Genomic DNA, 11,123 nt, shown 5'->3' with positions numbered 1-11,123 from the left:
ACAAAAAGAGGTTTGGTTTCAATTAATTTGAAAGAGGTAGTATACTTCCAATGTGTTTTATTTTGTTATAAACAGGGACGAAGATAAAGAAGGACGATGGTGGGGCAATAATTTCTCAAAAATACACAAATTAATTTGATTAAGAGCTTCAAACCTCGAACGCAAAAAATCATCAGATTAAAACTTCCGGCCAATATGTGTATCTAGTTGCTCCTAAGTCAACAGCAAAATTCTAAATTCAAAAGGGCTGAGCTTCCTAGAAAAATGATAGGATCCGAATTCTCTAGCTGAAACTATGCTCATCTACACTTTGTATCCTTACTACCAAAAAGTTTACGAAGTTATGTACAGCACTTTAAAGGGACTTGGACACGATTTTAGAACAAAATTTTTATTTTTATTTTCTATATATAAAATGGTTATCATGCACATTTTGAATGATTGACCAAAATTTGAGTGTTAGAATTTAAGTTATAAGGAAGATACAGAGGTAAAAACTCATTGTTATGTAAACAAAGCTCGAGTCTTATATTTGTTTACAGATAATGTAAAGTAAGGAATTACTATTTCTTTGACATAATAACTCCTGGGAAACAAGGCAAACCCATTTAATGTGTTTATAAAATATATTATCAATAGAAGAAGCAACATTTAATTGAAACTTATACCAATAAAACACATATTTAAACAATAACAAGGCTCGAATTTTGTTTACAAAACAATGAATTCCAAACTCTGTATCTTGCTTATAACTCAATGTCTGACGTTCAAATTTTCACAAAGCATTAAAAATACCCATATTATCCATTCTAAACAAATGGAAAAATTAAATTCAAAATTTTGAGCTCAAATCGTGTCCAAGTCCTTTTAAGAGATTTTGCATTTAAAAACTGTTCAATACTATATTCAGTATATGAATAAGTTTCTAAGTTTAAAAGAGCCGACATTCCCCGAAAAAAAATAGAATCAAAATTGTCTGTAAATATGCATATAGATCTACACATTGTATAAAAAACGGATGAAAACGAACTTGTTTACTAACAAAATAAACTCTTTATCGCCAACAAATCTTGAAGTAAGATGTCACTTAGATGTAATAAATTACACCTGTGTTTTTAGGACTTTAAATTTCTATGCATTGTATCTTGCACCAATAAACTGCATACACGTTGTGTGCATTAGAAATCAAACTGTGAACAATTATTAAAGATTGACCATTAGAGGCAATTCACTTTCTATCAAAAAGGTTACAATTGTTTGCCCCCTAAAACTAGGGTATAGATATTCCTCGTACTCTTGGCCCACTTGTTCCTACATCCCCCCCCCCTTTCCACTTTTATGAATTGATGTTTGTATAAACATCAAATACTGAAAGCGGAAGCAACATTCAGAGGAGTCATGGATTAATGTTTAAACATTCCAAAATAAAGTTTAAAGTACAAACATGAGACTCCCTGACAAGTGCATCTATTATAACATTGCCATAACTTCATGCAACTTTAGAATAAATCAAGTCTAACAGGATACGCATGTCCCTTTTGAGCGACCAGCAATTAGACATTTTACATTTTGTAAATGAAATTATAAATAACAACAAATTTATATTTTTACCGGGTTTTCCAAAGGAAAAATCCTGTTTATGAAATATTATTTTATTAGAAATGGCATGGGTGAGGGGGGAGGCGGGGCTAACAAAGTTGTACCCCTATTGTACGGAAAACTCCTACAGTTTTCAAGACAAGTTTTTGTTTTGCAGATCAGTTGTACATATATCAAAGATGTGCATGGTACTTGGATTTTGATTTTTCATAATTTAACCCGATGCATTTATTATTTTCTGTCATTGAAAAAAAAAATTGAAAGGAATGGAAAAAAGTCCTTCTAATTTTGATAAAAAGGGATTTAGTTTTAATTATCTTAGTAAAAAAAGGTTAACGCATTCAAAAGACCGTGCAATATTCGTACATCTAGGTGTGTCCCTGTTTTGCACACATTTGATAATTATGTACAGAACAATAGTAGTGAATTGTGTTTTGATAACAGTTATAGTTTGCAAACAATTAATTTGTTTATAATGGTAACACACTAATAAATATTCTATATTTTATTACGGTAACTAATTAGGCCTGGAGCAATATTTTTTACAAACAAGCTCTTTTGTATATTGCAAAAAATATCTTAACGTATAATCTTACAAGGCTATGTAAGGAATTATTACAAAAAGAAGATTAATGCTTATTTCGTCGTACAATAATAAACGTAATCTATTAATATATTGTTTTTAAACAAAATATATAATATTATAATAACATTTTAAATTAAACGTCCAGAGTTTGTGTACAGTATTCCAAGCGAAAAACTTCATTAACCTATGTTTTACATTTATTGGAGTCTCGGCAACATACGCGGGAAAGGACTGCTGGTAAGAGATGTACATGTAACATGGAAGGGAGACTATCGCAAGTTCTTTTAATGCTGTGGGCCTTTAGAATTTAATCTTTAATGTTACGATCATTTAACTGTGATTGATACTGGACGATCAGATTTTTGATGACTCCATTTTTAGCAGACTTATTTTTGTATTCTTATGCCGCAGAATTTATTCAAAAACTTGTACGTGGAAAAAAAATCCCTCGATGTGGCCTTCAACTCAACATTCAAGTTTATCGACGACGTAAATATCAATTAACAATTGTTATTTCCATACTTACGTCGACTCGATATATCCCAGTAGACTTGAAAAAAAAAACACCACAGAGTTTGCGTCATATCTTTCATATTTGGATATTTTAATGGAAATGGACATTGATTGTAACATAACAATAAGACTTTACGATGACTTCAACTTTTCAATAGTCAACTTTCCTTACTTATGTAGCAATATACCTTCAAAACCTGCATATGTTGGTTTTTTTTTGTCTCAGTTAATTCGATATACAAAAGTATGCTCTTCAAATGAACAGTTTCTAAGGCGAAGCAAGCTACTGACAAACAAGTTGATGAAACAGGACAATCAAGAGTCTCGTTTGAAGTCATCTTTTCGTAAGCTCTATGGTCAATACACGACCTTGTCTTCCACTGGGTCGCATGCTGACTGAAGTTTTTCATACTAATTGTTAGACCATAATTAATCACCTAATTGTCTACGGACTTTTCTGTTTTTCCCTGATTACGACAAAGAGCACACGGCGGCTGTGACCGGTCAGCAGATGATGCTCACTCCTCCTAGGCACCTGATACTAACTCTATCTTTTTAGAGGTCCGCGATGCTCTGCTTTGAATTTCTGTTTCGTTTTATGGATTTTTTAAAAAGGTTGACAGTTTGTTATTGTCTTTCTAAGGATTCTGACAAAACTGTCATTTGTTTGTTTTATAAGCGCTGGCATAATGGCAGCTAAGTCCTCGTTATGGATATACTTGTAGTTGTGTTTTAAGTTATTGTCTTGAATGGACTTGGATCGAAAAACAGTAACTTTATTGTTCATTATAGACATCCTCCGTAAGTACGTATTTTTTCATCCTGAGTGTAGAAATCTCCGCTTGCTCGCCGACGTATTTAAGTTTCGTTTGTACCTTGCTGATTATTTCGAATCTCGTCAGTGTCATTTTTGCAAATTGTGCAAAGAACGTGACACAATTTTGAGAAGGCGATTAACGGAACTTATTTCGAGGTATGCTTCACTTTTGCGATCGTGCTGACACTCTGACGTGTTTTGGTCTTTGTGTTAATCTGGATTTAAGTTGCTCTCTCCCATGAACATAACTCTTGTAAACTTTGTGTATGTGGTAATTCTAGGTCATGAGGGCTTCCCCTTGGATTGCAGCCGTCTTGTTTCTGACTTTATGGGCTGTACTGGGTGTGGTCGAATCACATAAATATGCCACTTTCATCGCTACATCCTACATGGTCACAAAGTGTATCAAAAAAGCCGTGAATGATATCGAATATCAAAAGACGCTGGAAAAAATGTTCTACTTGCAAAGTTTGTACAAAACTTTCTTTCATTACATTTGAATTGTTTTCGTATTTGGAATAGGTTCTGTTTATCATATAGAGAACTGTCCAGTATATTTTTTGGTTATATAAATAAAAAGACATTCATGTAAAGGCATTAATTGAAGGAAATAAAGATGAACAGATGTATATAATAATCTATGTAATACTAGTTACTTATATTTAAAACACCTGACACATTGGTCAAATTTTATTGACATCAAAAGGAACATTGTGTATATGTATAAAACTTGTAGTGACTTTATCTTTGGCCCAGAAAACAAAATAGTTTTCGTAGAATGAAACATGGTTTGTAAGTTGATTAATTGTTGTTTACTTTTAATAAACAGAAATTGACCGGTTTCCCAACAAAGCCGCTTTTAGATGGCATCACTCAAAATTCATGGGATATGAAGACCCTGGCAAAATCCATTTAATGAACAGAAAAGCATCCATTGTTTTAAAAGCCATTAGTTGCTTCCAAATGCTGTACGTATTATCTCTTTTGTAATTATACATTCTGTTTGTCTCATCGTTAAAATTTATTTAGTAATTTTATTATTCAAATGTAGAATAAAAATTAAAAATAGATATAAAATTTGTTTCGAAAATTTCGTCAATAATATCTTTTATTTCAGTATTGAAGCATTTTAATACTGGTATATGTAAATGTATTTTCATTTATGAAATTGTACGTTAATTAAGGATACAAATTAAAATGACATTACATATTAGAATGTATATTTGAAACAAAAAACACTGAACAATTAGCAATCAATTCATTAGATCAAGTATTTCCCTGAATGCCTTGAAGCAAGACAGCGGTCTCCTGAAGGTGTGGAGAAATGTGATAGCGCCACACTGTAATTGTCCCCAGCCCAACTGTAACCAAAGGGAACGTTACCGCTCCCCAGACGGCAAATGTAACAATGTGAAGCATCCTAAATGGGGGTCCACCTTTACCCCACAGCACCGCTACCTCCCGCCGGCTTATCACGACGGTAAATTCGATATTCATGTGTTTGGCACTTTTATTCTAAATTACATTTTATTAACACAGATCAGTGGCTGAAAACTCAAAGGAATCAATCAATATTAATATGTAAAGCAAAGTGATAAATTTAACATAGTTAACTTTAAGAATTTCTTTTAATTTCTTTTTTGTCTATCTTTTTTAAATCAAGGACATAGTAAGAATCAGTAGATGCTGACTACATGTTAACTTTATGATACAATCTTCTGTTATTTTACCTACCTTTCTCTCCAGGTGTTAACACTCCTCGCATTAAGAGCGTGACGGGTGAAGCATTATCAAGTGCACGTCACATAAGTAACGTCATCCACAAGGCAGACAAATGCCGGTCGTCAGGGCAGTTTCTGACCATGATGTTCATGTCATGGGGTCAATTTCTGGATCACGACTTCATTGGCACGCCAGTGAACAAAGGTTAGCTTATGAACAGTATGTACACCAAATACTTAAATGGATTTACTGCTCAAATATATAACCATTGTCATATTGATATTGGTGATCAAGATAATGAAAACACTTCTAGAATCTTTTTCAAACTTTGTTTAAACACTACTTATTTTTCCATATTTTAATGAAAGACTAAATTAAGATTTTTATGCTATCTATCCATTGAATGCATTTTTAAAGAGATAATTTTGCGAACGCAACATTTTTTTTCATTTTTCACAGGTTTTAATGACTCCACAATCACTTGTTGCAATCTAAGTTCTACAACACTTAAACTAAGGTATGTGATGATTAGAAAGTTTTCTTTTTCTCTTATTCATACAATATCCAAAGCAATTCATTGCATTACAGAATGTCGTATTTATGACTTGCCAATTTTTCAGTTATTTCAATAGTAACGCTTTTCTGCAATTTCAAATATTTATACTTAAAAAGAAATTTTCTAATGATAAATTAATGAACATACTGATGATCTACTGAGTAATATAATCACCCGTTGACTTTAATTCAGAGAGTTCTGCTCCTGCTTTCCAATCCGGATACCTGACGGTGACACGTTTTTCTCGGGCAAGTGTATGGAGTTTGTCCGATCGGCTGCGGCACCGGAAGACGGCTGTGTACCAGGTATTCACACGTGCAGTTAGCAGACGTTGTTGTCATGGTAACTTTTCTTAAAATATAACACAGAAGCATACTGAAGGTTGTCTTGGCACTAAAAATAATTCAGACATGAAATAGTCATAGTATTTTGTATTGTCAAGAATGCATGCATATGACTTATGAATTTGAGATGCATACCGTTAACGTTTCCTCTCTCTCTCTCTCTCTCTCTCTCTCTCTCTAATTTTGTTTCCTCTCCCATAGAATGGAGGAACCAGATTAATCAGCACACCTCCTTCATAGACGGTTCCATGGTGTACGGGGCCACAGCCAAGGACGCCAGAAACCTACGTGCTGGGTACAAAGGTATGGTCCTGTAAGGTCAAAGACCGATCACATATCAGCCATTCTCCCTCAGAGCAATGGGTGGCAGTGTACATTTAAGACCTGATTTAAAGTACAACATTTGGTCATTAAATAGCACATTAAAGTTCTATCTGATCGTTTTGGGTGTATACTAGTATTTACTTTTGGTTTAGTTAGTTTGACCTTTGAAAGTCTGACACAAAATGATTTAAACATTGAATATGCCAGCATACCGTGGTTAATTAGGGTCTTCCGTTTTCCAACGGAAGACCCTTTTGTTTTTCTACGGTTTCTTTTTTTTCTTATTCTTATTATTATTATTCTTTTTATTTTTTTTCCAACTCAAATATTTCAAAAACGCTTGCATCGATTGTTTTGAAATTTACAGGTTTAATGTATATATAAAAGATCTCTATGATATGAAAAAAGTATTTGATGACGTCATCAAATTCGTCAGATATTGACGTTTTTCACGTTTTAAAAAGTGATTTTGTCCGGAGCTTTTCTCATTTTCGATTTAATATAAAGCTATGAGATTTACAGAGTAGGTAGAACTACCGTTTTACTTATGACATAAGGCTGGAAACTCAATTCGGACACTTCCGGTCGAAACCGGAAGCAAAACCAATTTTTTTGAATTTTCATGTTTCTCAATTTTAAAATTTTTACGTACGCATCTTACAGTAATTTCCATGCTGAGTTCAAAACTGAAATCCGTTTGAAAATCGGACGATGCATTACAAAGTTATTGGGGTTTAAATATTGATTTTTCCGGAAATTTTCATTCCGCGTCCTTGGTTTAAAAAATAGCGTAATGTTCAAAGTAAAATTAACGCGTACCAAAAATAATTGTTAAGTCGTACTTGAACACATTCGGATTTTTTTTGGTTAAGTCGTTCTTGAAATCGGAAAGGTTTTTGTTAAGTCGTACTTAAAATCATTCGTATTTTGTTAAGTCGTACCAGGAATACTTCGATTATTTTCATCTTTTTTTTAGTTACTCTTGTTATTGGTTTGAGAGCTCTGCTTCTTACAGGAACTTCCAACTTTACTTTCGACATTAACGGAAGACCCACTCGTTGCTTTGCAACGAGCTTTGCTCTAGTTATTTCTGTGTTTTGAAGTTTTGACGTGAAATCATTTTTATTAGATATCTTATTTGTCCCAATAGGTCTCTTGAAAGTGACAAACGACGGAATGTTACCACAAGCCAAGAAAAGCGACTGCGTCGTCCAGAAGCCGTCGGAATATTGTTTTCATGCAGGCATGTATTGGATTCGCCAAGTTAGTAAAGGAAAGACCCATGCAGTTATGTTCGGTCTTCAATTAAACATCAAACATCTTTAAACCATTAAAACGTGTGATAAAATTATACATAAATTTAAGTATATTTTTTTCTAATTTGAAATTGGTGTATATATGAAATATATGGTTACTGTTTCCAAGTGTAAGTGATTTTTGGGCGAGGTTAAGAAAACTAAGCCTCGCCCTCTTCAAGTTTTCGACCCGAGCCCAAATATCCCTTATATTACAAGACAGTTATCATGTATTTTGTTTATCCTGCAACATAATGTAACATTTTGCGCCTCAAACTAGTTTTATTTGACAGACAAATTTTGCTGCATATCTGCAGTTGAAGCCATGAGGCCATGGCATAAACGAAGCAAGAAAGATGATGTCACAATCCATCTGAACGTCGAATAAATACACGAGGTTACATGATTATTGTATATTTGGGCATTGACCGAATTTAGCATAGGTTTGTTGAGTTACTTTATTCGGTCAATACAAAGTGTAGTTGCAGGATAGATAAATAAAACACCTATCATAACTTCCAAAACTTAGATGATTCATGTTGTTTGAGGAAATATATTCTCTTAGACTTTTATTCAGAGGAATTTATACAAAATGAATTCAAATGGCTGGGGTTTTTTTCAGGAGACAAAAGAAGTATGGTTGTCCCTTCGCTGACATATTTACATTTATTGTTTGTCCGTGAACATAACAGAATTGCACGTGGTCTCTCCGCAGTCAACCCCCACTGGTGTGACGAGACACTGTACCAAGAAACGAGAAAAATTATAATTGCTGCTATCCAGCACATTACATATACGGAGTACTTACCTCTGCTCCTACCGAAAGACATTCGATCACAATATTTTCTCCGCTCGAAAAGAAAAGGCCATGACACCGTTTATAACCCAAGCGTTAATCCGTCCATCTCAAATGTGTTTGGTGTGGCTGCTTTCAGGTTTGGTCACTCACAAATTCCGAATAACCAGGCTCTGTATTCTACCTCTTATAAGCCAATTCAAATCGTTCCCATTGAGAAAACTTATAACAGGCCTGAGCTGATCTTGACCAAAGATCGTCACGGCAGAGGCTTCGATGGACTGGGTCGATGGATCATCGGCAGTTTTATGGCAGCAGACGACAAATGTCTTGATGATGGTGTCAGAAATAAGCTGTTCTTTGATAAAGAACAAAAAAGTTTCGATCTGGCAGCTCTGAACATCCAACGAGGGAGGGATCATGGAATTCCAGGTTATAATGCTTGGAGGAAGTTCTGTGGTTTGAAACCGGTGGTTCATTTTAGCACTGGTCCTGGGGGTATGGTTGATCACGATCCAGAGGACGCTGCATTATTAAAATCTTTATACAGGTAAATTATTTTTTTTAAACTAATATACCAACTTCAAACTTCGTTATCTCGAACTAGATGGCCCTGTTTAAAAACTTCAAGATATCCGAGTATTCGAGATACTGAGGGTAAAATAATTTAAAAAATAAGTAGTTAGGACTCGCAAATGACTTCGATATATCCATTGTCATGATTCGAGATATTAGTGTTCGAGTTATCATAGTTCAACTGTATTTAAACACCATTTGAAAGATACCATCATTACATTTCAAACAATATCTGATTTCTTAAGATAAATAATATTGCACTCTAATTTCTCTTTGATTCAAATACTTTAAATGCATTGTGATCAAATCATTATCCGATTGACATTTTATTGTTTTAATAAGCATTTTTAAATCTAATAAGAAAATATGGGCATTGCTTCCGAATTTCTTATTTTCACCACCACCTATGGTTTTTACAACCATAACTGCAAGTCATTTCCGAAAATAATGTGAACATTAACATGTAGTTTACCCTGATGTATTTAAAAAAAAAAACGAACATTATTTTAAGGTAAAAATTGTTAGCTCAGATTATATGATATTTTTGTGCATTTGCATGCATAAATACTGTTATACTACTTAACATCAGACATCCCGACGACATGGATCTGTATCCAGCTGCCTTATCAGAGCGCCATCTACCGGGAGGACTGGTCGGGCCGACATTTGCCTGTCTTATTGCAAAACAGTTCTACCACCTTAAAGCTGGCGACAGATTCTGGTACGAAAATAAGTTCTTACCAACAGGATTTCGGGAAGGTAAGAACTTTAATTGTTCAGGTCTCTAAATTTGTAGTTTGACTTCTGTTTACAGGGTTTTAACGCTTATATTTTTTTTTTCGCACTTCTTCTCAGACACAGTTGTGTTAAAGAGATATGCAATCGCCAGTCCTAAACTCGCCCTTTGACAACGAGGGCTAAAAGTGGCAAAAATAAAACGAGATCCAATATTTCCCGTATACAGTTTATGTATTTGTTTATGGTAATAGCTTAATTGATTTTGTGTTTTAGATCAGTTAAACGAAATAAAGAAACTAAAACTGTCACGTATTGTGTGTGATAATACACAGGTGTCGGAGGTACAGACTTATGTGTTTCAGCCTTCAGGATCTAGGTCAGTAGTAAAAGAAAAAAGGAAATCTTATCTCTGTTGTATTTATGCCTTTTAGATTGATATTTTCCAAAATGCTTTATTTAAAGTAAAGTGTTTAATAAGATATCAATCAAAATCATGCAGCTGTATAGTAATGCCACATTCAGAAAAGAAAAAAAAATCATTATCATTTCATTTCATGTCAAATGCCTTTAAACTTTCCGGGTAATGAGAGTTGTTAACACGATGTGTAATTGCGCAAGATTATAAGCCATAATTTCATGCAGGTTTAAGATAAATCGAGTCGTACCAGGATACATATATATGCACGTCCGTTTTAGCGACAAGCGATTAAATTATTTATGTTTTGTAAATGAAACAATAAATTAACCACACATTTCTATTTTTAAAGATGCTGATTTAAAAATGCTAATTTATGCTAAATTGTTTTTTGCAAAACAGCGTATTGTGGGGAATTTGCATTGAATGACAACATATCTCTATGAAATTACATTGTATTTAGTGTTAACTATTTTCTAATTATAGCAATGTTGTTTACCCATGTCGAGATCGACGATTTTCTCTTAATTTGGACCTTTGGCGGGAAAGTTCAGAAGGAGCCAAGACAATGCATCACCAATCCAGTGTTGGGGGGAATTCTCCTCATCATTATTATCATTTTTATACTCAATTTATAACGGGCTAAATGTAAAAGGAAAATACTCAAAAGCGCTGTACATGAAAAAACAATTACAGACAAAAATAACAACTGCAAATTAATACTCGGACTAAAATATAAATATTTTACAAAGAATAAATAAAAAATATACAACATATTACATTACACATTAACTTATCATATAAAAATGTTCTGTCACATATGTTGTTAATATTATTTGTTT

The 11,123-nt window shown here is 33.6% G+C and overlaps 1 protein-coding gene across 1 annotated transcript; it reads left to right on the top strand.

Moving 5' to 3' along the window:
• Positions 1–2,786: 2,786 nt before the first annotated feature.
• LOC128181364 (peroxidase-like protein) lies at positions 2,787–10,941 on the top strand. Its single transcript, XM_052849738.1, has 12 exons — positions 2,787–3,983; positions 4,345–4,483; positions 4,781–4,995; positions 5,262–5,441; positions 5,697–5,754; positions 5,986–6,098; positions 6,339–6,440; positions 7,612–7,704; positions 8,379–9,102; positions 9,718–9,887; positions 10,140–10,242; positions 10,768–10,941. The coding sequence occupies exons 1-12, from the start codon at positions 3,800–3,802 to the stop codon at positions 10,925–10,927; spliced, it is 2,241 nt and encodes a 746-aa protein (XP_052705698.1). The 5' UTR covers positions 2,787–3,799; the 3' UTR covers positions 10,928–10,941.
• Positions 10,942–11,123: the final 182 nt, after the last annotated feature.

The sequence above is a fragment of the Crassostrea angulata genome, chromosome 4 (genome assembly GCF_025612915.1).
Source record: "Crassostrea angulata isolate pt1a10 chromosome 4, ASM2561291v2, whole genome shotgun sequence".
Taxonomy (NCBI): domain Eukaryota; kingdom Metazoa; phylum Mollusca; class Bivalvia; order Ostreida; family Ostreidae; genus Magallana; species Magallana angulata.
The sequence above is the reverse complement of the archived record's forward strand: the minus strand, read 5'-3'. Positions and strand labels throughout refer to the sequence as shown.

Excerpts from the sequence above, each read along its gene's own strand:
- LOC128181364 (XM_052849738.1), top strand. The coding sequence starts at position 3,800 with ATGAGGGCTTCCCCTTGGATTGCAGCCGTCTTGTTTCTGACTTTATGG. Across the intron at positions 5,442-5,696 it reads TGGCACGCCAGTGAACAAAG|GTTTTAATGACTCCACAATC; the intron begins GTTAGCTTATGA and ends CATTTTTCACAG. Across the intron at positions 9,103-9,717 it reads TTATTAAAATCTTTATACAG|ACATCCCGACGACATGGATC; the intron begins GTAAATTATTTT and ends ACTTAACATCAG.